The 24,736-nt window shown below is 40.3% G+C and overlaps 1 protein-coding gene across 1 annotated transcript in view; it reads left to right on the forward strand.

Moving 5' to 3' along the window:
* arhgap17a (Rho GTPase activating protein 17a) overlaps nt 1-24,736 on the forward strand; it is a 45,234-nt gene that overhangs the window by 5,859 nt on the left and 14,639 nt on the right. Inside the window, 11 exon segments of the mRNA XM_034119427.1 lie at nt 5,363-5,402; nt 11,493-11,597; nt 11,795-11,827; nt 12,256-12,279; nt 12,281-12,333; nt 14,258-14,369; nt 15,271-15,347; nt 15,447-15,564; nt 17,436-17,507; nt 17,695-17,776; nt 23,812-23,939. Of these exon segments, the coding sequence (XP_033975318.1) occupies nt 5,363-5,402; nt 11,493-11,597; nt 11,795-11,827; nt 12,256-12,279; nt 12,281-12,333; nt 14,258-14,369; nt 15,271-15,347; nt 15,447-15,564; nt 17,436-17,507; nt 17,695-17,776; nt 23,812-23,939 (844 nt within the window).

The raw sequence follows: 24,736 nt of genomic DNA on the forward strand, positions 1-24,736 counted from the left end.
TTGAATTAAGAGAAAAATAATTACAGCTATTTAAAAAGATAATTGGGTCATATATTGAAATATTCGCTCATTTAAGCTTCTTAAATGTGAGGTTTGCTGCTTATTTTCTCTATAATAATACAGTAGACAAAATATATGAGGGTTCTGAACAAAAAAGCTGTTGATGGACTTTTTCCACAATTTCTTTGGACAGCTGCAGTTGTAAACAACATCAGACCTTTAGATATTCCTTAATAACATGTTTATTTACTGTTTCAACATTGCGATATAAATACCCACCAGGAAGGAAGCGTCCTGTTTAGTCACGATGCTTAGCCCTGATTTATCGGTGTCTACCTCCAGCTTTCACCCTCATGTTTTGCTCGTTGTTGCCCAGAGCTAATGTTAGCGTTAGCTCACATAATGATCCACATTACGGACCCTGTACGAGCTGAGTCACTCAATTATTCTCCTTTCATGTGCTTCCAGTATCCATTACCTTCGTCCTCAATCTGCCAACTGTTGCAGCGCTAAAAGGCCGACCCTCCCTTCTTCTTCTCTGATTGTGTTGAGTGTTCTGCTAACAGCCGCTCCATTGTGCTTATGGCTGCAGTATTCACTTACTCCCTTTCCACTTTAGTAGTAGATCTCCATGGTTACCTCCTGATGTAGTGTGCAGGGAGGATCTCACCTTGTTTAGAAGTCACAATGCATTGACAGCTCTTTCTGCTCCGAGGTCAGCTGATACCGGCAAAACAATTGTTGTTCTGTTTGTTGTTGCCTGTCCTCACAGCCTTTTTTTTGTGTGCCTCTGACGCTGCTGCTTTGTGGGGGTTGGTGAACATAAGTGTTGCTTTTATTATGCTCTAAGGGTCTTCACATGTTTTCTGATCATTCAGTTACAACCAGATAAAGGCAATATACCTCACCTGAAAGTCAGTAAGCAGAGCTCAATTAACAGTGTGTGTTAATGAAATGTATTCTGGCTACTATCCAGGATCATTTAAATATACAGTATGTAATTAAGACTCTTATACCCACATTAAACATACCTGTAATTAAAAACACTTTTCCCCAATTTTTTCCCAATCTTCTGATCTTTAAGAGACTAAACAGGGTTTTTTCTAGAAAAATATAGTATGAGGGCGCTGATCTTGTGTATATGATATATACATTTTTGCGGTAACATAACGCTCGTATACAGGATGGCGCCATGGACGTAAACAACAACGTGACGTCGGAGCTCCTTAAAAACAAAGCTGTCTCTGCCGCCTGACGCTCTGTTTGATACCACTCTCCCATCTGTCAGTTGAATATGAAGCTACAGTCGGTTAGCTTAGCTTAGCTTAGCTTAGCATTTTTCAAAGAGGCACCTTTTTATTTGTTAATAAATACATATTTTTATTCCATCAAGAAAGATAAAGGACCACATTTTTAGGGATTACTTTTCTGTGTAGAAAAACCTTCATAGGGTTATAATGTTATATTTTCTAAGCGTCCCTGCATAAATAAAGCACACAAATGTATGTCTAGCAACATTTTGTGAGTTTGTGCTTACATAATATAACTCTGGTTTTGATATTAGTAATTTCAAACACGTTAAACGCAATCAATGCAACCCCCATCATCCCAGGTATTTTCCTATTTGCTTTCATCCTTTTCTCTGTCACGATCTCCCTGGACGGAAGATCAATTAACAGATAATCAATGTGTGTATGATCCATAAGCGTGGATTTATGACAGGCTAATTCTGCTTGATTAATACAACTGGTTTTTAAGATTAGGCTCTTGACAGGACCACATAAAGAGTAGACATGTAGACTACACCAGAACATGGGTTCCATATTGTGGCGACATAATCTCGCTCTGCATGTGTGTGAGCAACTAAAATGTGTGTGTGCTTCACATTTTTCACCGCAGCTAGCTGGAAGTCTTGTCTGGTTTCTGTGGGTTTTGGGTCCACTCACTCACCAGCTCACTATGGCTCTCCTCCAGAGAAAATATTTCCGTTCATCCCCAGACTCTAGATTATTCTGCTTTTGGCACTTTTAAGACTCTTTAAACCCCCTACCCCTCAACATCTCTCTGTATTTATACTTCTTTCCTTAAAAAAAAAACCCCCCAAACTATCATCCCTTCTCCTGTCAGTCGCTCTCTGCCTCTGTGTTGTAATTGAAAGCAGCTGTGACGGGGTTACTATAGTTCATAGAGAGCAGCTTTTGGAGGAAGGCCCAGGCGTCATTTAAAGATCCAGTTACCCAAAATGTAGGAAAGCCACTGAATACATGCGACTTCAGTCAGAAGGCTGAACGTGCACTCTGAAGCGTTCATTAGCTTTGTCGTCACGGTGATAACTATGTCTTTCACGATCATATCAGTTAGATATCACAACTTCTGCTTGACTATGAATTATGTTTACAGCAAATAGGAACTAGCTATTGCTTTGCTGAATCTAAACAGACTTGCAAAAAAGATTTACAGCATATATTTCATTACATTATTTCTGCTTAAATGCTCAATAAGTGATTTGTTACTTTAGGGTTAATCTGCCTTTTATACCGTGTAGCAATAAATATAGAACAAAAACAACACAAATCTCAATTAAACAGAACCAAATGCAAAAAAATAAAACCTATAAGTAAATGAAGTAGCTGGGGAATAGTATCATATTATATCAATACCGACAAATGCAAATCAAAATAGTTATTTAAAAAATAAATGTTTTTTCTATACAATTACTTCTTATATAAAAAGTATTATGATTATGGTGTGATTTGCCAAATGTGTTTTGTTACTGTATGTCTGTAGAATAAGATTGATTGGGTGGGATGTCTTTGCAGCCACAATACTGCATTTAATATGATATTTTAACACATATTTAGCCTATAGCCAAATGTTTTAAGCTTGCAATTTGAATATTGGACTAGTCCATATAGAGAGGTGAAGTCCCTCCCTTTCCGGGGGACCTCCGTGGGACCTTATTTCGGAAAAAGTATGTATTGAAGTCAATGGGGAGAGAAAGATTATCTTTCGATTCCGTTTGAATTGTGCCACGAATTACACATATGATGTTTGTCAATTTAAAAGATAATTTACAAGTCAAAAAAAAATAAAAATGTGTCGTAAAACTGGTGAAGTAACACTTTATTTTGTGTGAAACCGCTCAATGAACTACATCTCCCGTCTCGCACCACACACCAAGACGGCCCGTCACGTTGGCACATTTCACGTCTTTCTTTCAGAATGAGGCGAAAAGTATTAAAAGAGGTGAAAATCACTCCAAGTCTGGGCTGTTGAGAGCTGTACATACACACAAGGGGAGTTAGTCGGTTCCGTAAGAGCCAGCATGCGGGACCGGGATTCTGGGATTTGTAGTCTTTTCTAGTTGCGTATTTTTCATAGTCTTATATTTCAACAGTTTTACGACAAACTGTGGACTTTTTTGACATGGAAATTATTTTTTAAGATTGACAAACATCATATGTGTAATTCTGGCACAATTCAAACGGGATCGAAAGATAATCTTTCTCTCTCCATTGACTTCAATACATACATTTTCCGAAATAAGGTCCCATGGGTCGGAAGATAGATGGGCGGGGACTTCGCCTCTCTATTGCAATATCGATTACATTTTGCAGCCCTACTTGCTTTTTGTGCTGAGTTTGCAAGTAAACCACCTTGTCTCCAGTCTCTGCCCCTGTTGCCTACAGAAGCCCTCGGCCTGTTGAAGGTGTTGATGAGCAGCAGGAGCTCACAGTGTGTTTTCTCAGCCTCTCCCTTTAAGTGAATCTAATCTGTCTGACCTCCTCAAGTCCAGCTATTGGTTCACTATTAATAGGCTCAGGCCGAGCTGCTGTGCACACAGGAGCTGATAGATGTGGCTGAAAGACACCAAAGCGTGTTGAGCATCAGAAACATGCCTTCCTGTTACTTAGAACAACACATTATTTAAAGGTGGGGGTATGTAATGTATTTCAGAAACACTTTTTGTTATATTCCATGGAATGCTCTGAACATCCCGATAGCAATGAATATATTAAATGCTTTGACAATAAATACGTAAAAAATATCCTCTGTGGAAGCCGTGGCCTGTAAAAAGCACGACCAATCATCTGAGCCGGCCCGGCTAAAATAACTGGATGGGCCTACCTGCCTGTCAGCCTTCCATCTGTGCACAAACGTATCTCGTGCCCTCATTGGTCATCGTGGCGCGTTAGTGTGTGTTGGAGGAGGGGCTCTGTAAGGAAGTGGCAGATTTTTTCCGGTTGTGTATTTTCAAATTCTAGCGCACTCGAGCTGGTTTCTCCAAAATTACCTACCCCACCTTTAAGATAAGATAAAGATAAGAAGTACTTTATTGATCCCAATTTGGGAAATGTTTTCGTTGCAGCAGCGTAAAAAGACAAGGCATTATACATTAGGGCAATGAATGACAAATGGAAAACATATCAAAAGTGGCATACAAATGGAAATAAAATAGCATTACAAATATATCATGTTGTGATACAAATGTACAGCAACAACATAAAGCAGGATATTATATGGACATAAATTGTGTAAGGAATGGATTATGACATATTAAATTGAATATAAATGTAAAATACAATAGGAGTTTAAGTCCAGTTATCAAGAGAAACTATGGAGACAGGTGATTTGTTATACAGTGTTATGTTTATTATCAGATATCATTTGAGCTTCATCATAAATCAGACACCCTTCATTCATCTCATACTGTAGGGGAGATATGTTTCAGTGCTACAGCGAAGGGACGGGGCAAGTAAAAGCCAAATGCAATAAATAAACTGTGACTTTAATGTCTGTGACTTTTAGCCTGTGTTTGTAAACTGTGTGATGTTTTTATTTGCAGTTGCTAAAGAGACATTTCCATGTTATGTGGGATTTAATGAACAATAAAGTAATAAGAATTTGAAATAAAGAGGCAAGAAGAACATAATAAAATATGATAAAACTAAATAAGAATACATCCATGGTAAAAAATAAGTAACGCATTATAAGAGAGTAAATTAACATGTACAAATAGTGACGTAGCAGCCAGTAATAACAGTCAAAAATGTGTAATATTGCACACTGACTTGTTGAGGCAACATCCAGAGTAAGAGACATGTTTTGCCTTCATGATGTTTCTTGTTGAGCTTTGGCAACAAACCAATTGAAGCGTTCCCACGTTTATCGAGGGTCAATACACCAGACAACTATTTGAGTGATTACGCTGAGCAGGAACCAGTCCTTTCAGGAGTGATATCATTCATTTATCAGATATTTTCACAGTGACTCTTCTGTGTGTTGAAATACAGCTGCATGACGTATCTGCTCTGGTTTTGCCTGTCAGGTGCTAATCTCTGTTGTCTTTTCTCACCCACAGAGCGGAGAAAACAGAAGTCCTCAGCGATGACCTCCTGCAGGTAAATCATTAATCCTGCAGAGCTCTGAATGGCTGCATCTGTCAGACAGTGGCTGTGTTACATAGTCCCTGTGTTTGTCCCTTTTTGAAGCAAATCAGTCTGGTTAAAAAAAAGCAATTCCCAACACTTTGGTTTCTGTTCTCAATACTTAAAGGGCACCTATTATGCAAAATCCACTTTCTCATGTCTCTCTATACATCAACATGTGTCACCCTCTGTGTAAAGAGACTTATGACCTGAATCTTCTCCTAGAGCACCATTGCGTTCTTTTTAACCAAAATATCTCTCAGAGGGAGCGTGGGGAGGGGCTCCTTATTTCATCTAAGTAACAGACAGAAAATCAGCACTTTGAAACAGGGCTGAAACAGAGGGGATTATGGGATGCTGCAATGATCCTGTTTGGTGTTTGGAGCCAAACAGATCAGAGACATGTTTTGTATATATCTGAGACCTATAACAGATTGATGAAAAACAGTATAATAGGGGACCTTTAAAGGTAGGGTAGGTAGTTTGAGAAACCGGCTCGAGATCGCTAGAATTTTGAAAATACACAACCAGAAGAAATCTGCCACTTCCTTATAGAGCCCCTCCTCCAACACACACAAACGCGCACTATGACCAATGAGGGCACGAGATAAGTTTGTGCACAGATGGAAGGCTGACAGGCATGTAGGGCCATCCAGTTACTTTAGCCGGGCCGGCTCAAGATGATTGGTCGTGCTTTTTACAGTATCTACAGGCTTCCACAGATGATATTTTTTAATGGATTTTTTGTCAAAGCACTTAAGATATTCATTGCTATCGGGATGTTCAGGAGCATTCATGGAATATAACAAAAAGTGTATCTCGAGCCGGTTTCTCAAACTTACCTACCCCACCTTTAAGAGTTCTCTTCTTTACCTGGAAACTCTGGCTACACTTCTACATGGACAGATAAGTTGTAATATTACAACATGAAAGACCAGGATTAGGGTGCAGAACAAACACTAAAACATTGAGATCTTCTGAAAACATCAAGGCTAGAAATAGCACATTTACCAGTGAAATAATGGTTTAAATGTATGGCTAGTAGATTTGCTTCACTTACTGTGGTAATCTATTACGTGCCTGCTTATAATTTGAACATTCACTAGCCCTTTGTTTGTGGACAAAAAAAAAGGTAAATTTTTAACCCTGCATTAGCATCTTCAGAACATTGCACATCCTGGCTGTATTTATTGGACAGGAAGAGTCTGATTGAAGATTAAAGAGCAGATGGACCATGTGTGGGACAAACCCCAAAGTATGCAAGCTTCATGCCAATGTAACAGCAGCTGATAACCAATTATAGATCCATTTCTGTGGTTGAAGCATCATAATCAGTTGGTTGAAGCTCTTGGTGGAAATTAAGACTTTGATACATGGTTCATAAACTCTTTTGCAGATAAACAATAAGGTCTCAACTAGACTGCACGATGTTAGTGAAGCTGTAGATATATGTAATGAGTTGGTGGATAATATTTGAACCCGGGTGACTATAGCTAACAATGCTATTTGGACCCGGTGACTATAGCTAACAATGCTATTTGCACCCTGGTTGCCGTAGACAATGTTTCAAGATTCAGGCTTTATTGTCATTAGCACATTAGCTAAAGTGGTAGATATGGCAATGAAAACGTAGGTCACAGGCTCCTCCAACAGTGCAACATATATATAGGACATAGAACAAATATAACAGATAAAATAGTGCAAGAGAATGTTTTGAGATGTGCAAGTAAATACATGTGGCTATTTACACCCGGGTGTGTAGGACGGCAAAACCGATCATAATTAATTTGCAACTAACATTACTATCCGCTGTTAAAGTTTCCCTAAAAGTAAAATTCAACTTGGCTAAACTAGCTAAGCACATAACAAGTGTTCATTTAGACCATTTCATTTGAATAACAAGCAGTGAGAAGTCATAGTTGTTGTTAAAAGTATTATTTGTGTTTATTTTCTCCGTGTATCCCACCAAAGATGTACAAAGTGACGTTCCACCGTTAGTTTCGGTAGGTCGTAAATGGCCAAATAGCTGCAGTGGGACTTTTTTTCCGCCCGGGTGCAAATAGACCCTCCGTTATTAGTGTTATATAGCTTTATGTCTGCGTGTGAAAGCCGCCGGTACAGGGATTTCCTCAGGGTGAAAATCTCCAGCCTCTGAGACGGCAGGTGGGAAAAAATATTGGCCGCTCAGCAAAGACATTCCTGGGATGAATATCGTCTATTGTGTTTGAGATGAAGGGTTTCATGGATGTTAAAAGCAGCCACGACGTCTGAAGCCATTTTTATCCTCGTGTTTCATCCCCACACCCTGTATTGTAGTCTGTGTATAAACAAACAGAGCTTTGAATACCATCCTCTCTCTCAGGTGTTCACAGCATGTATTTGAGTGACAGCTAGAACATCAGAGTTATACTTAGAGCTGTCATCAGTGGATGAAATGGAAGTAGACAAGAGGACAGTGATGACTAACCGCTCAGGGGGCTTTTCACCAGAGAGAGGACGTTGCTTTATGACTGACAATTGACTTTCTCTGTTCCTCAAAGACACAATTGTTCTGCCTCCGTCTGAAATCAGCCGTTGTCGGCACTGTTTCCTCACTTGCTGTCCGTTAGAGAAAAGGGGAGTACATTCTGAGATTGCTGCTTTGTTTCTTGCCCTATTTATCGTCAGGAAAACAGACTCTGGAATAGTTGGGCAGTGTTTTATATGCAAGCTATTTTAGACTTTTAGTTTAACTTTGGTGTCTGTAGTTTCGCTCAGACTCCCCCTTCTTTTCCCACTTCTTCTTTTCTTTTACTCAACAACAAACCAGGATTTCCCCCATGTCGTATTCCTTTAAATCGTGTTCTTCTGCAAAGTCTTGTTCTGAAATGAAACTGAGAATGCATCTGATATCAACGTTGATCTAATTTGTTATTTTATATTTGATTCTCAGCCCCTGCATTTCAAGACTTCTTTAGTATTTGGTCTTCCTGGCTGCCAAAGAGCCACCCAGCATTCTTGTGCCAGCTGTCCGTTCCTTCATCTCCTCGACATAGCCGCTGATCCACAAGGGGGGGGGGGGGGGGAAGATACCAAAGAAATGCAGCAGACCTACCAAGGAGCCTGCTTGCAAACACCCTGGTAGTTGGGTGTAACCTTTTATAAGGTGGCAGAAAGCTGCTGTTAAATGGAAACGTTGGCATTTTTTAATCTGGACCCTATTTCCCCATGTTTCTATGTCAGGACTGTATTTTCTCGCAAGATATTAAAGAGTCCCATTTATGGTTTTTGGTGTTTTCCATTTCCTCTAGTGTGTTACATAGGTTTTTGTGCAGGTCTGCAAAGGGTACATTCCCTGTGTTCCCTCCATTGGACTCCTTTGTTTACTTCAATAACATAATGACATCACTTTGTAACACTCGTGCTTCTATTGGCTAGCGTTCCAACACATTTTACGTGATTAGGTTTAGGGGCGGGACATCTCTAAGCGGTTGAGCAATCATAACGGGTAAGCAGGTAAGCTGGCCAATCAGAGCAGACTGGGCTCTGGTTTCAGACAGAGGGTGAAAAGAGGTGCTGCAGCACAGGCAAAATTGACTTATTGGAGAGGGAGAGTAATGCTTTGCAATTCCCCCAAATGATGTTATTGCAGCTCATTTAGCCGCTGCAGCTCTCCAGCTCAGTACTAGGCCAATTTCAAAAATGGCATTAGTCACTTTTACACCAAAACGTTGAATAAGCTCCATGTTCAAAAATAACATTTTCCCTTCAACACTGATGTCACGAATCCCTAATGCAAACAAAGAGTATTCTGTGTTTTGAGCACTGCATCATCCCACCCTTAATGCGTCATGTAGGTTTTTTTTAGTTCATTTTGTACTTGTCCAGACATGTTAACATCCTCTCTTAGGAACCAATAAACAAACACCGGCACACAGGCAGACGCCCTCCCTGTCTGTCCCGCTCAGTATTGGGATTCCCTCTGTGACGCATCATGGGATAGACCAAGCGTTAACCTCATCACAAAGCCGGAGGAAAATCACACCCTGCTGCCTGCGGTGCTGTGGACTTCTTGGCTTTATTTAATTTCTTGCGTCCATTTGGTTACAATGAAAGGAAAAGGAGTACTCCCGGTGCCTTGTAACCAAAACATTTCCAGTTCTCCCACATGGGAATTGTGTTCCTCTTGGATCACAGAAAAGGGGAATCCCCTGCTTGTTCTGTGCCAGGTACTTACTGTTCTTCCCAAGCTTATTAAAGTGTGTATGCGTATGTTTTTGACAGGTTTGTATTTGACCCAGCTGTTTTAGGAATGCCAGGGGCCAGCATGGGTCGGGAATGACGTAAGAGCGCGAGAACAGAGGGAGGGGAGGGGAAGGGAAACGGTATCTGCTGCGGAATTCCAGAGATCCCACTGCATTCTGTTTTTGGAAACACAATTGTCTGGTATTTGGTTGAACCTCCCTGTGCGTTTCTGCTCATTTCGCTCTCCAGACCTCAGTGTTCCCGTTTTATATTTGGAACATTGTTTGTGCCAGCGTGTTTTTTCCGTTTGAGACTTTCTGTTGTGCTTTTTAGTTTCACAAAACGCGATGACACACCTGCTCCGATCTCACGAGCGCTGCCAACGCAAACCAGTTCTTTGCATCGTCAGACTTTCAAGTAGACTCGAACAGTAGCGTGCAATCATCTATCAGCTATTCATGGAGCGGTGACAGCCTGCCTAATGTTGACACTGACAGTCGGGCACCTGGCATGACGAGGACAGAGAATAGTCGTCCCGCAGAGCGTCAGTCGGCCTCTTGTCTTTAGGCCAGAATAGCTGTGACTCCCATCAATGACAGTATTATATCTTAAATCTGAAAGCACAGAGTGGAGCTGTTAGTGCAGCAGACAGGAGAAAGCCTGTGTAATCAAAAAGGCCATTAAAAAAAAACCCAGAAAAAGCGAAAGCCCCCCCTCGCTCTCGGTCACAGCCCAGGGCCCGTTGCTATAGAGACACTTCCGATGAGTCATGTGTTTGAAAGATAACATTCCTGCAGGGACGAGCTTGTTTCCATCATGCGTGAACTTTGACTCCCACGTCTCCCTCCAGGCAGCTACAAAGTGTGTGTGTGTGTGTGTGTGTGTGTGTGTGTGTGTGTGTGTGTGTGTGTGTGTGTGTGTGTGTGTGTGTGTGTGTGTGTGTGTGTGTGTGTGTGTGTGTGTGTGTGTGTGTGTGTGTGTGTGTGTGTGTGTGTGTGTGTGTGTGTGTGTGTGTGTGTGTGTGTCTGTGTGTGTGTGTGTGTGTGTGTGTGTGTGTGTGTGTGTGTGTGTGTGTGTGTGTGTGTGTGTGTGTGTGTGTGTGTGTGTGTGTGTGTGTGTGTGTGTGTGTGTGTGTGTGTGTGGAGCTGGGCCCCATCAGAACAGCACACACACTGTTGTGATGGTTTATAGACACAGTGTGTTTGTGGTCATAACGCATGTTAGCCATGTGTGTGTTATTGTGTGTTCTGGTACTGAACCAAACATGGCAGGATGTAGTTCAGGCCAGGATTGAAGGGTTGTACAAGTGAAAAATGTCACTTTGAAATGTAACTTGTTCTTCTGTTAATTAACGCCTTTTTCATTCAGGTTAGTGTTCAATTTATTCAATAAAACAATGTTGGAAATCATTTTTTTTTAAATCGATTTAACGGTCAATTTGTTTTATCTTTAGCAGTATAGGGAAATCACCAGAAAGGCAGGCCTGAGTAATATCTGTTTTATATATCGCAAGTATTATCATAGCAATATTCAACAGATTACCCCTCTACAAAACAAGAAGGAATCAATATAGTATAGTCAGGCTTTGATAAAGATAACAACATATTACAAAAAGAGTGGGACAATAAGTTTGTGGAGTTATTTAATGATAATCCTGTAATATTGTTCTGTTATTTGATGACTTTTATTCAATTCTATCTCATCTTGTGTGTGAATTGCTGAACTTTTAACCAAATGCTGCTGCTACTTGCTCTGGGATGGCATAAAATGAAATCTGACATGTTTACAGAAGGTATTTGCTTAATATGTATCCTTGCGTATCCTTTCTTGTGCCCACAGATTGAACGGCGCATGGAGTTGGTGCGCGTCGTGTCGCACAACACACACAAGAGGATGGTGTCGTGTCTACAGGGACACATCGGAGCAGAGGCAGAAAAGAGACATGTAAGACGTCTGGCTTGTTATAATAAAACACTTGTTACATCTCCAGTTTTTAATAAAGAACCAGGATGTGTAATTTCATTTTTTATATCACCTCGCACACAATTTTAAAGATGTTTTTATTCGAAGTGTCCACAGTAGGCGTACAGTCCATGATTTCTCTTTTGTTTTCTCTACCCCAAACCAAATACGCCCCACAGTCCGTTCCACGCCTCTATACAGGAAACGGTCAGGTAACGACACAGATCACTTCCTCCGCCTCTCTGGTTCTCAGCACCGCTCGCTCCGTTTCCCATTCAGACATCTGTCATCTTTGCTCTTTATGCATGACACTTTTCAGCCTCTGGGATCCTCTGGTTTAAAAACAGGATGTTGAACACTCAGAAATGTTTTGCACAGATGTAAACCATGTCGCCGTTAAGCGAGCGCCGGTGTTGTCGCTTGACAGATGTCTCACTTCCCTAGTTTGCATCTCAAGTCCCATTTAACATCTCTTCCTCTTCCTTTACTGCTCAATGGAAAGTCCTTGATGCATTTCCATTGGTTTCAACATCAAATACTGAAGCTACTGTATAGAAATGGGTTCTTTTAGTGCTTATGCATTGTTTTTATACGTACTTTATGTCTCAATATAAGTCTAATTATTGCCTCTTTCTCACAGAAAAAGCTTCCTCTCACTGCACTAATCCCAGGCCATGGTGGAAGGAGGAAACCAGTTGGGAGAGGACTCCTTGATAGGGTGAGTTTAGGGAATGAGTGACAGGCTGGTTAACCATTGCTCCCTCTTAGCAACTGTTGCTAAAGGGAGCAGATGCACCCTGGAGAGTATGAAATATGAAGCCATGCACCCAGGGCAAGAAATCCACCCAGTTTTCTCTTAAAGGGACTTTTCTTTAGTTCCCTTATTTAGATGTTTCAATCGTGACCGAGAAATAGGTTGAAGCTGAGGATCTAGAAAGTGAATCCAAATCTATAAATCCATCTATACATTTCTATGGGAGAATGAGGAAGAGAAAATGCGTCAGATGGTAAACGTTATGCATTCGTGTGGACTTCAGCGTAGTTAAGTATGCAAAGAGGTCAAGTTACTAAAATGTCCTCCCAACAAAAGCCTCACATTGTTTAAAGTGTGACGTATAGATGACCCATATCAAATGTACATATCAGCACAACATATTAATTGGGGATTTTTGAAGGTAGAATACTTTTAACATATACTGTAGATATATTAAACCTATAAGCCACTTGTTTGGAATACATATAATAAAGAGAATATAATGTATAATGATCAATTATTACTACTTCCCAGACAGTGAAAACTACATGTCGTAGTAAAAGAAACAAGACAAATCTTCTAAATACAAAAATAGTTCAGAGCAAGTCTTTTATATATATATATATATGTTTTTTCAAAAGTAAGAGAAAAGGGACATGTGACTGCACTGCCAGTAGTTTGAATAGTGGCTTGAATGAAGTTTGTGTCAATCTCATGCACCTGTAAGTACTTACAAAGGAGCCTGGATTAATACTTTATTTTATTCATATTAACGGCAAATAATATGACTCACAGCTGTAAGTCGACCCGGACATGGTTTAGTTGTGTAGCGCTACTATGGTGAGACATGGTGAGACATGGTGAGACATGGTGAGACATGGTGAGACTCGGGGTGTTTCTCAATCGCGAGTACGCTTGCTTGGTAGCACATGTCTGCCGAGCATCTTGCTTCAGAAGCGAGTCAAGAATACTTCCTGACATTTGGAAAACAAAGAGTGGAACAGGCTAGCAAGTGTGCAGGTGTGCGTCATATGAGAGGCCCCGCCTTACATCTTCCGCCACAGATTTGGGGAAATTGGTCCGTGCGCAAAGCATTGTGGGGATTTTAAGACCGCGGAGTCTACTCATGTGCAGCCTCGAAATTTCCCCAAACGGAGTACGCCGGGCTCGGTAGATTTCCAAGTATGCTGGAGATTGGAACAGTACTTCGGCGGCACTCGATGACGTAGTATGCTTGAAATAGTGGCTCTGAAGCAGCTTTACTCGCGATTGAGAAACGGCCACGGTGTCTAAACAGAAAGAATCAGGGTCATTTCTTTCTGTCATTCTTCTCTAGTGGACTGTCTATAAACGCTAAACAATCGTTTGATTGGCTAAAGTGAATGATTGCTCTCCTAACTGGATTAGCTGCTTTAGCCGTAACCGTCAAAAAGAACCAAATGCTCTGTGAAAATAATCATTGATTCTCATTCATTTATCATAAACTGATCACAGACCTGTATAGAACCGTCACTCACACAGCAGTGAGTCCACTATGATGCCATATTCTTTGTAATTCAAGGCTTAGGAATCTGATTCCTGCAATAACTGTGACCCGAAACCCCTGATACATGACCGTGTGAGACCTGTCAGTAGGCCACTCTGCGTCCTCAGGCTATAGGCAGATGGAAATGACATCATCACAATAACCTGGTTTAGTTTTCACGTATTGATTTGGAGCGGCGGAAGAGACCGGACAGATTTTCATCCTTCTGTGTTGTTATATTTATCAGCAAATGTGTCACATCCGCTCCGAACAACAGTGCTAAAATGCTAACGAGGCCTGAATATGACGCCGTTGTGACTCTAACACCCTGCTGTGTGTGTGTGCTGACGTGTGTGTTGACAGGAAGATGATGGAAGTGTGCGGCGAGGCGGAGAATCGCCTGGCGTCAGAGCTGATGCTCCACGAGCTGCAGATCGAGAAGGACGTCCTGGATCCTCTCAGCCAGCTCGCAGAGGTCAAATAAAAACTCCTTCTGCACATAACAGCCACTAAACACAAGTGAAATATGTAAAACTCTGTCATGGCTCTTGGTTTGTGTATTTAAGTGCAGTCACACCCTCACTATTTGTGTAATATTGAACATTTAAACATCATTTTTATTCATTTCCTCTTGGAGGACACTGCCCAGTCACACAGTCACATTGGCGTGTTGTGGTCAAAACGAAACTGATTCCAGATCTGTTAGATAAATTAAGGAACTTTACCCTTCGTCACTAATGATTGGGGGTTTTCCAAACATGAGTAACTGTTAGCTATCAGGCTTGTGTATCTTTGTTCCCGTAAACTTGCATTTTTGGTTGTTTCTTGTACAACTTCCCCAAACTCCCACCACATTCACACTGTGCGTGAGAAACTCAGCGTTGCATCTCCTTCCTGTTGTCCGTGCGAGATGGTTTTGATAAAGCAGGATTCATGTGTGCAGGAATTGACTACTGAGATTTGGACTGGAGGCATTTATTATAAATAAAGGGAATACAATAGAAGTAAATTCAATTATTTATCAATGAAAGGGTATACAAATAAAATAGTTTAAATATTTAATAAATATACAGAAATAAATTTTTAATTAATTAATGTTTTTATTTGTCTTAATATTTCATTTTCTTTCTTTTTTCCTTTCTCTTTATATTGCCAAATTATTAATTTACTTATTTATTGTTTTATTTATTTCACTATATAGTAGGAGTACATTTTCCAATAGTTTCAGTCAACCTTTTAGAAATAATTGTAGGTATGTCCAAATGAGAAGAGAAATCTTCGAACAGTCATCCTGGAAGAAGAATCAAAACAGATGTCTCTGCCATTAATGATCCTCAGGCTCATTCAACATGACGTTGTTTTGTATAATTGTATAGGTGGACATTCCCAACATCCTGAAGCAGAGGAAACAGCTGGCCAAACTGGTGCTGGACTACGATTCTGCCAGAGCACGGTTTGTCACGTTTTATGAAAATTTCGTTTTTTTAAAGTATGACAGTAAACAGCTTCAGGTAGTCTAACTCCATATCCCATGTTTCCTTGTTTTTCCAAGATGGTTGCAGGCAACCAAGTCAATAATCTCAGGAACAAACACTCACGCACTGACGGCCAAGGCTGACCTCCTCAAAGAGGAGATGGACGAGGCCATGAACAAAGTGGAGCTCTGCAAGGTAACCAGCATGTTATCACAATCACAAATACTGTATGTATCCCCGTGGGAAATGGATGTTGTGACGGTAGCTCTTTTTTAGAATAAAATTATAACATTTAAATATTTTTTTTATTAAGAGAAGGTAAATTGTACACACATTGTACTTCAATATATAAAAACAAGACATATACAAAAATAAGTAGATTTAGAAACTGGAAATTAGTCTGATCATTAGTTTGAACTGGGGAAAAAATATCCACAGCAACAATCTGGACTTCCCAAGACCCTCGGGACCTCTGACCCAGTTTGCTGACTCACACACTGAAAATGGTGTGTGTTGTGTGTGTGTGTGTGTGTGTGTGTGTGTGTGTGTGTGTGTGTGTGTGTGTGTGTGTGTGTGTGTGTGTGTGTGTGTGTGTGTGTGTGTGTGTGTGTGTGTGTGTGTGTGTGTGTGTGTGGGTGTGTGTGTGTGTGTGTGTGTGTGTGTGTGTGTGTGTGTGTGTGTGTGTGTGTGTGTGTGTGTGTGTGTGTGTGTGTGTGTGTGTGTGTGTGTGTGTGTGTGTGTGGTGTGTGTGTGTGTGTGTGTGTGTGTGTGGTGTGTGTGTGTGTGTGTGTGTGTGTGTGTGTGTGTGTGTGTGTGTGTGTGTGTGTGTGTGTGTGTGTGTGTGTGTGTGTGTGTGTGTGTGTGTGTGTGTGTGTGTGTGTGTGTGTGTGTGTGTGTGTGTGTGTGTGTGTGTGTGTGTGTGTGTGTGTGTGTGTGCGCTGCGCTGCGATGCGTCAGGTTTTCTATCCAGGAAGGTTGGAGCCGTGTGTTTCCCCTCCGTTCTCTCAGAGTCCTGCCCCAGCATTAGCCGGAGGGTTTATGAGTTATTTCGATAACTCATCACTCATTCACCAATGGGTAATGTTTAGATGGATTTTAACTTCCCCTCGATTCTATTGGCTAACCGTTAAAAAGAGATGTCAAGAGATCAGAGATATGGAAAATCCACCCAAATGACCCCAGAAAGTGGGTTTCTTTTTCTAAATCTCTCTAAAAAGGTCAAATGTCACTTGTTTTGCATTCAATCTTGATACAGGGTACTTATTATATGTTATAGTTTGGATTCCTAAAGCTTTTAGTCTACTACCCATCATTCAAGGGTGGTTTTCACTGTAAGTAATGTTGGTTTTTTTTGGACGGAAACTATAATTTACATTTTTTTACTATGTTCAATCTGAATTTACTTTAAAATAAAAACAATCTATATTGATTCTGACTTTTCTACATCCAACTCACAGGTTTATCATTGCTTTGAGAAAACAGATTATTAATGTACCCCTTTTAGAAGTGAAGATATAGTCATATAGCTCGGGGCTTAACAGGTTAACACATCTTGGTTTTTCGGGGGGCGTTGCGACCGGCATCTCCTGAGGTAATACAGTGAATATGGAAATATATTAGCTACAAACCAAAACATCTGAACTAGTCCCTATTCCCTTCCCCCCACTTTAGGGGCCCTACAGAGACTCCTTCTGGAGGGAACTTTGGGAATTTTAGAGTTGCAGACCATTTACATGCCAAAAAACCTATAAACACACTACAGGAAAGGAAACCGCCTAAAGAGCAATCTTTCCCCACTTCGTTTTTGCTCCTTTCTGTCCTCTGGTTTTGCGCCTGGCCGACGCGCTCACACATCACACACACAGAGATATTGTTTGTTTCGGTACATTTATTTCCATGTTATCCTTTACATGTCTTTTCTTCACTGTTCTCTTCTTTTAACACAAATGAAAGTGTCTTACCAGACATTGATGGAGACGGTTACGTCAAAAACATAATAAGCCCTCTTTAATATTACATGAATCAGTGCTCTAACTTTTGTAATCTCTTGTTTTTTATCCACCAGGGACCAACTCGCTGCAGACATGTACAGTTTCTTCTCCAAAGAAGGGGACTATGCCCGCTACTTCTTCGTAACAGTGAGTACAGCATGTCATCAGCAAGCCACAAAAATGTGTGTGTGCATGAGTTTTGTTGTGAGAACACTCCAGCTGCAGAGTAACCGGGGAACACAGACTTGGCAATGCTTTTATTTACTTTCCTGTCTTTTACTGCTTCATCTTAATCGACCCCTAATCTTTTCTCTCTGTGGTTTGGTTTCTGTAGCTCTTAGAAGCTCAAGCTGATTACCACAGAAAGTCTCTCACTGTGCTGGAGAGCGTGCTGCCAACCATCCAGGATCAGCAAGGTGAGATACATGCAAACATGGCTTGATGCACTCCCAGCTATTTAACACAAACACTGCAGACAGAAAGACACTCATGCTCTGTGAGGCTCATTATATGGCACCTCTTACGTATTTCCTTAAGAATGCAACCTTCATCACCGAGGGGAACCGCCAATGTTTTTCTGTGGTTCCTGAGTTGTTTTGGTCTCTTGAAACACATTTTCCTGCGAAGGAGGTGTGAGACAAGTAGCTGCTAGGAGCTGCTATTCACTCCTCAAGCTACTGTACATTTCAATCACATCACTCTACTCTGTTTTCTCCCAGAAGCTTACCCAGTTGCGGTAACTGTCAAACTCTACAACTGAGGCCCAGATCTTAAAGAATAGCCTTTTGTTTTCAGCGCTCTGCCCTCCAAAAATAATCACATTTTCCATTTTTAAAACATCATCTCTCCTCTTAGATTTCCTAGAGTTTCTTGTGCCAATGTTACATGTGTCTCATTGAAGGGAGCTTGTTTTTTTTTCAGTGTTAAACACATGTGGTTTAAACCGGACGAGCCTGGTCTCCCAGCATGTGGCGATGACTCACGAACCACACACACACACACACACACACACACACACACACACACACACACACACACACACACACACACACACACACACACACACACACACACACACACACACCTCACTTCACACCCACCTGGGTTTTGCTAACAGCAACACACACCCCCCTCCCTGTTCACTAGCGTATTAGCTCACACACACACACACACACACACACACACCACACACACACACACACACACACACACACACACACACACACACACACACACATAAGATTGACAGTCACTCCTGTGGTTATTATTTGACGGCTCCCTGCTGGGGGGGAGGAGAGGACTGTTTACCAAAATCTGCAATTCAGATCAGCAAGAGGCCTGGAGCCGGGCCGAAATATAATTAGTCGCTTTGGATGAAAGCGTCTAACAAGTAACATCTAATGTAATGTAATGTAATACATATATTTATATTTCTTTAATGAATACCAGAGTAAAAGATGGATCTTATAAAATGACCAGGGACAGGTTGAATTACTTTAAAATTATTCGGTTACTAGATACCAGTGGCGAGCCGTGAGCTTTATACCTAGGCCCTCTGACCCCCACCAATTCCCTCGAAAAAAAGAAAAAAAAATAGTTATTACGTCACAGCGTATACTTCAGCGGAATATCAAAACAACGGCCCAGGGTGCAAAACGCATCAATGACAGCGACCCTCTACCACACAAAAACACACCTGTGAACCCAATTTGTGTTCTTGACATTGAAAATGATATTGCATTGTGTTTGTTACTTTCGTTGCAGTTGTATGTCTTAAGTGTAATTTGGCATGCTTTTATTTTGAAGGCGAGTTCACGCTGTTGACAGGAAGTTGTTGTTGCTAATGGAAACAAGAACAGTTTCACAGCGGGCGGAACTTGTCATAAAGTCCGCGATAATAAAACCCACCCATTTAGAGGGAAGATATGATTGGTCAATTGTACTGTCATTTGACATTACTCTCTCGTTCAGTTACTATAAGCGGGCCCTCTGTGAATCGCAGAGAGGGCCAGACGAGCTTTTTTCATGTAAACCCTTCACATTCAACAGAGACTGAACAGGCAGATTCGAAGGATTTATTTCTTTGGAAATGTTATTTTAAATACAATTAAATCAAGGTTTTTTTCGGTAAAACTAATGAAAAATATAAGAAAAATAATATTAACCCTTGTGCCCTCCTCGGGCATTTTTGTACATTTTTCCTGACTTTTTTTTTTGATTTGGTGTTCATTTCAGCTGTGTTACAGCTTTTGGCATGGATTTTTGCAAGAAGTCTTCTTTTGAGTCAAATTTTTGAAATCCAATGTCGTTTACTCTTACATGTTTGTATACTCCTCGTGATGCATTTTGCACCCTCTGGACCCCTTCGTGGCAAAAATGTACACGCTCATAGAAACTGCTATTAAATCATCATACATCAATATTTTATTAAACTTTTTTTCCATGAATCACTTGAACAACTTCTAACGTGCTCAAAACTACCAAAACATCCAATAGTTTTTCAGGATGTTAACCCTTTAAATGCCTGTTTCATTATTTGAATTATTTAATTTCTCTTAAAAAAAAACACAAAAATGAATTTCTTTCAATATAATAATTAGTAGAGGGATGGAACTTTGGTGGTTATTAGAGTCTGGGATGTGTCAAGATTAGCAACAAAATTGATTTGACTGCATTATTAATTTTTACGTAGTGTCAGATACTACCTTTGGACCCCTTCGTGGCAAAAATGTACACGCCATAATAACTGCTATTAAATCATCATACATAAATATATTTTTCTACTTTTTTTTCATGAATCACATATACAACTTCTAACTACTCCAAACTACCAACATTCAATCATTGGCAGGATTTTAACCCATTAAATGCCTGTTTCATTATTTTAATTATTTCATTTATCTCAAAAATGCCTCATTGACTTCCATTCAGACCACATTGGTGATCTCACTGCCATTGCAGTATAAAACCAGCATTTTGTAATGTCAGCATTTCATTAGAAGAAAGTAGTGATATTTGATATTTCTACTCTATTCCAACAGATTACACAAGTTTCTGTGTAGCGCCGATGCATTACATTCTTATATTTTTGCCAGTTATATTATGGAGCCGTGTGACTACCAGGGGGCCCCGAGAGTGGTGTGTGTGTGTGTGTGTGTATGTATGTATATGTGTGTGTGTGTGTGTGTGTGTGTGTGTGTGTGTATATGTGCGTGTGTGTATGTGTGTGTGTGTGTGTGTGTGTGTGTGTGTGTGTGTGTGTGTGTGTGTGTGTGTGTCATTTCCAGCAGCAGACTAGCAGGTCCTGCAGCATGTGACCTGGTGGCTCTCAGGTGAATAGAACAACCATTTTTTAGGCCTGTGCACAACCAGCACACACCTCTCCTCCCTCTCCGGTGTGTGTGTGTGTGTGTCTGTGAGAATCTGTAAGCATGCACAGATCATTTCATGGGAAAAAAAGGCCATCTTTTGAGGGATGTGTTTGATGTGTCTTTGAAGAGCTGCTTGATTACTCAAAAACAAAAAACAACTGTTAGTGTGTTTATGCACCTGGCTGCCAAAGATAAACATGCAGTTTGACCAAGGGCTTATTTCATTAGTGAGCAGAGAAGGAGAAAGACCTGGAGCAAAGAGAAGGAACTCAAATGAAGAAGCTTTTCAGTGCAGAAGAGACTTCAGAAATAATCTTGCAGCCTTCTTCTGCCAGCGAGCTGCAGGACTCATCTGAAGAAGACACAAGGTTCGAGGGGGGGTCTGACACTGAATGCTCTCTGGAGTCCAGCATTTCTTTGAGTTCCTCTGACCCTTCATCTGAAAGTGGAGAGGACACTGAGGGTCCGGCCCACCATCCACCACCACGGGGGGCTTTCTTCTCACAATCTGTGAGGACACCCTGGTTTTCCCCAGCTCCTGGGAGAACGACCTCCGTTCTTCTCTGTCCCCTCACTGTGGGCCGGACCCTCAGTGTCCTCTCCACTTTCAGATGAAGGGTCAGAGGAACTCAAAGAAATGCTGGACTCCAGAGAGCATTCAGTGTCAGACCCCCCCTCGAACCTTGTGTCTTCTTCAGATGAGTCCTGCAGCTCGCTGGCAGAAGAAGGCTGCAAGATTATTTCTGAAGCCTCTTCTGCACTGAAAAGCTTCTTCATTTGAGTTCCTTCTCTTTGCTCCAGGTCTTTCTCCTTCTCTGCTCACTAATGAAATAAGCCCTTGGTCAAACTGCATGTTTATCTTTGGCAGCCAGGTGCATAAACACACTAACAGTTGTTTTTTGTTTTTGAGTAATCAAGCAGCTCTTCAAAGACACATCAAACACATCCCTCAAAAGATGGCCTTTTGTTCCCATGAAATGATCTGTGCATGCTTACAGATTCTCACACACACACACACACACACACACACACACACACACACACACACACACACACACACACACACACACACACACACACACACACACACACACGGAGAGGGAGGAGAGGTGTGTGCTGGTTGTGCACAGGCCTAAAAAAATTGTGTTCTATCACCTGAGAGCACCAGGTCACATGCTGCAGGACCTGCTAGTCTGCTGCTGGAAATGACACACACACACGCACATATACACACACACGCACATATACACACACACGCACACGCACACGCATACATATACATACACACACACACACACACCACTCTCGGGGCCCCCTGGTAGTCACACGGCTCCATAATATAACTGGCAAAAATGTAAGAATTGAATGCATCGGCCTACAGTGGGAAAATGGTTTAATCTGTTGGAATAGAGTAGAAATATCAAATATCACTACTTTTCTTCTAAATGAAATGCTGACATTACAAAATGCATGGTTTTATACTGCAATGGCAGTGAGATCAACAAATGTGGTCTGAATGGAAGTCAATGTGGCATTTTTGAGAGAAATGAAATAATGAAAATAATGAAACAGGCGTTTAAAGGGTTAAAATCGAAACCGAAAATGGTAGTTTTGAGTACGTTAGAAGTTGTTTATGTGATTCATGAAAAAAAAGTTGAAAAATATATTGATGTATGATGATTTAATAGAAGTTATTATGGGCGTGTACATTTTTGCCACGAAGGTGTCCAGAGGTAGTATCTGATACTACGTAAAAAATAATAATGCAGTCAAATCAATTTTGTTGCTAATCTTTGACACATCCCAGACTCTAATAACCACCAAAGTTCCATCCCTCTACTAATTATTATATTGAAAAATAATTATGTTTTGTGTTTTTTCGTAAGAAAAAATGAAATAATTCAAATAATTAAACAGGCATTTAAAGGGTTAAAATCCTGCCAATGATTGAATGTTTGGTAGTTTTGAATACGTTAGAAGTTGTATATGTGATTCATGAAAAGAAAAGTAGAAAAATATATTGATGTATGATGATTTAATAGCAGTTATTATGGGCGTGTACATTTTTGCCACGAAGGTGTCCAGAGGTAGTATCTGATACTACGTAAAAAATAATAATGCAGTCAAATCAATTTTGTTGCTAATCTTTGACACATCCAAGACTCTAATAACCACCAAAGTTCCATCCCTCTACTAATTATTATATTGAAAAAAATTCATTTTTTGTGTTTTTTGTCATAAATAATGAAATAATTCAAATAATTAAACAGGCATTTAAAGGGTTAAAATCCAGAACATTATTGAATGTTTGGTAGTTTTGAGTACGTTATAAGTTGTTTAAGTGATTCATGAAAAAAAAAGTAGAAAGAAATGTTGATGTATGATGATTTAATAGCAGTTATTATGGGCGTGTACATTTTTGCCACGAAGGGGTCGAAAGGTTGAAAATTCGAGGAGGGCACAAGGGTTAAAAAAATATATATTTAAAAAAATATATATATTTTTTAAATGTTTTTAAATATTATTTTTTAGAATATCTTAGGCCCTCACAGAGGGCCTAGAGGGCCCTGACGGCTCGCCACTGCTAGATACACATTACATGGGAATTCTTCTCCGTTCCCAAAGTGCAAACTAATAACTGTCCCTGTTATAACCAAAACAAATATATAAAAGTGGTCTAATCTTCAAGATCCAACGTTGGAGATATTGCACCTTACACTAATAAATGGAGGTAGCTTAAAAAAATAAGATCTCCAAATGTATTGTGTATTCTTTCCAAACTCCTTAAAGGATTTTTAATGCAAGGAAATGCATGTTGTGTATCTACAGTTGCTTGCTTCAAATACACTAACAAACTACAGGTGTATTTCTTATCATGGAAAGTTTCATTGTTATAAAATTGCCATATTTTTAAGAAGTCATCAAAACATTTTCAAAATATAATCGAGTATATCATTATTTGTGTTTGTTACGTTACATGTATACGTTACTGCCCAACCCTGCACATATTCCACAACAGCATTAATCTTCTAACTATCACTGCGTCTTATTTCCCCATTCGTCCCTCTTTCTGCCTTCAGACTCGTGGACGGAGAAGCCAGCGTTCGGCACGATGCTGGACGAACACCTGAAGAGGAGCGGACGAGAGATCGCTCTGCCGCTGGAGGCCTGCGTCATGATGCTGCTGGAGACCGGCATGAAGGAGGAGGTGAGGGGGGGGAAGACCTGGAGAGATGGGTTTTTTTTTTTTGTATTGTTGACCCTGGTAGAATGGTCTCTTTAACTCCCTTTATTCAGGGTGTCCGCGGGGTCTTAAAAAGTATTAAAAGTTGATAAATCAATTTAGCGAACATTAAGGCTATTAAAAAGTATTAAACGGCATTTTCCAAGGTATTACATTGTAGCTTGTTGTCAATAAATATAAAATGATATAGTCAATGTGAGGTAAAGTGTGTCGCCAATGTAACCGGTTAAAACTCCAAGTGGCGATGAGGTCTTAAAATGTATGGAAAGGGTCTTAAAGAAGGTCTTAAAAGGTCTTACATTTGACTTCAGGATTCCTGCATATACCCTGTTATTGTACGTGAGGGTCTATGTATGTATGTATGCTTCCTGTGTTTAATAATGTCACAAATAAATCATATATAAAATAAAAAGACGTGGACATGCTTAAAATTAAATGATGTGTATAAATACATACATATCAACAGTAAAAAATATGTATATCTATAGAATATCTATAGGGTATAAAATATACAGGATAAGTTAAGAGCTGTCAACGTTAACTTGATAAAGCTCACTATCATTCCGGGAAAAATTAACGTATTAAGATATTATGCAAAGTAATCACATTACCACATTTGTCCCCAAACTTCCTCCCATAATTGTAGCGCAGATTTTTACCATGAATTACATCAACTTCTGATTAATCAGGATTAAAGGGGCCATATTTTGCACACAGAATCCAGGGATTTAAGCCATTGGAGACCATTTACATGCACTCAA

Source organism: Trematomus bernacchii, unplaced genomic scaffold (genome assembly GCF_902827165.1).
Source record: "Trematomus bernacchii unplaced genomic scaffold, fTreBer1.1, whole genome shotgun sequence".
Lineage (NCBI taxonomy): Eukaryota > Metazoa > Chordata > Actinopteri > Perciformes > Nototheniidae > Trematomus > Trematomus bernacchii.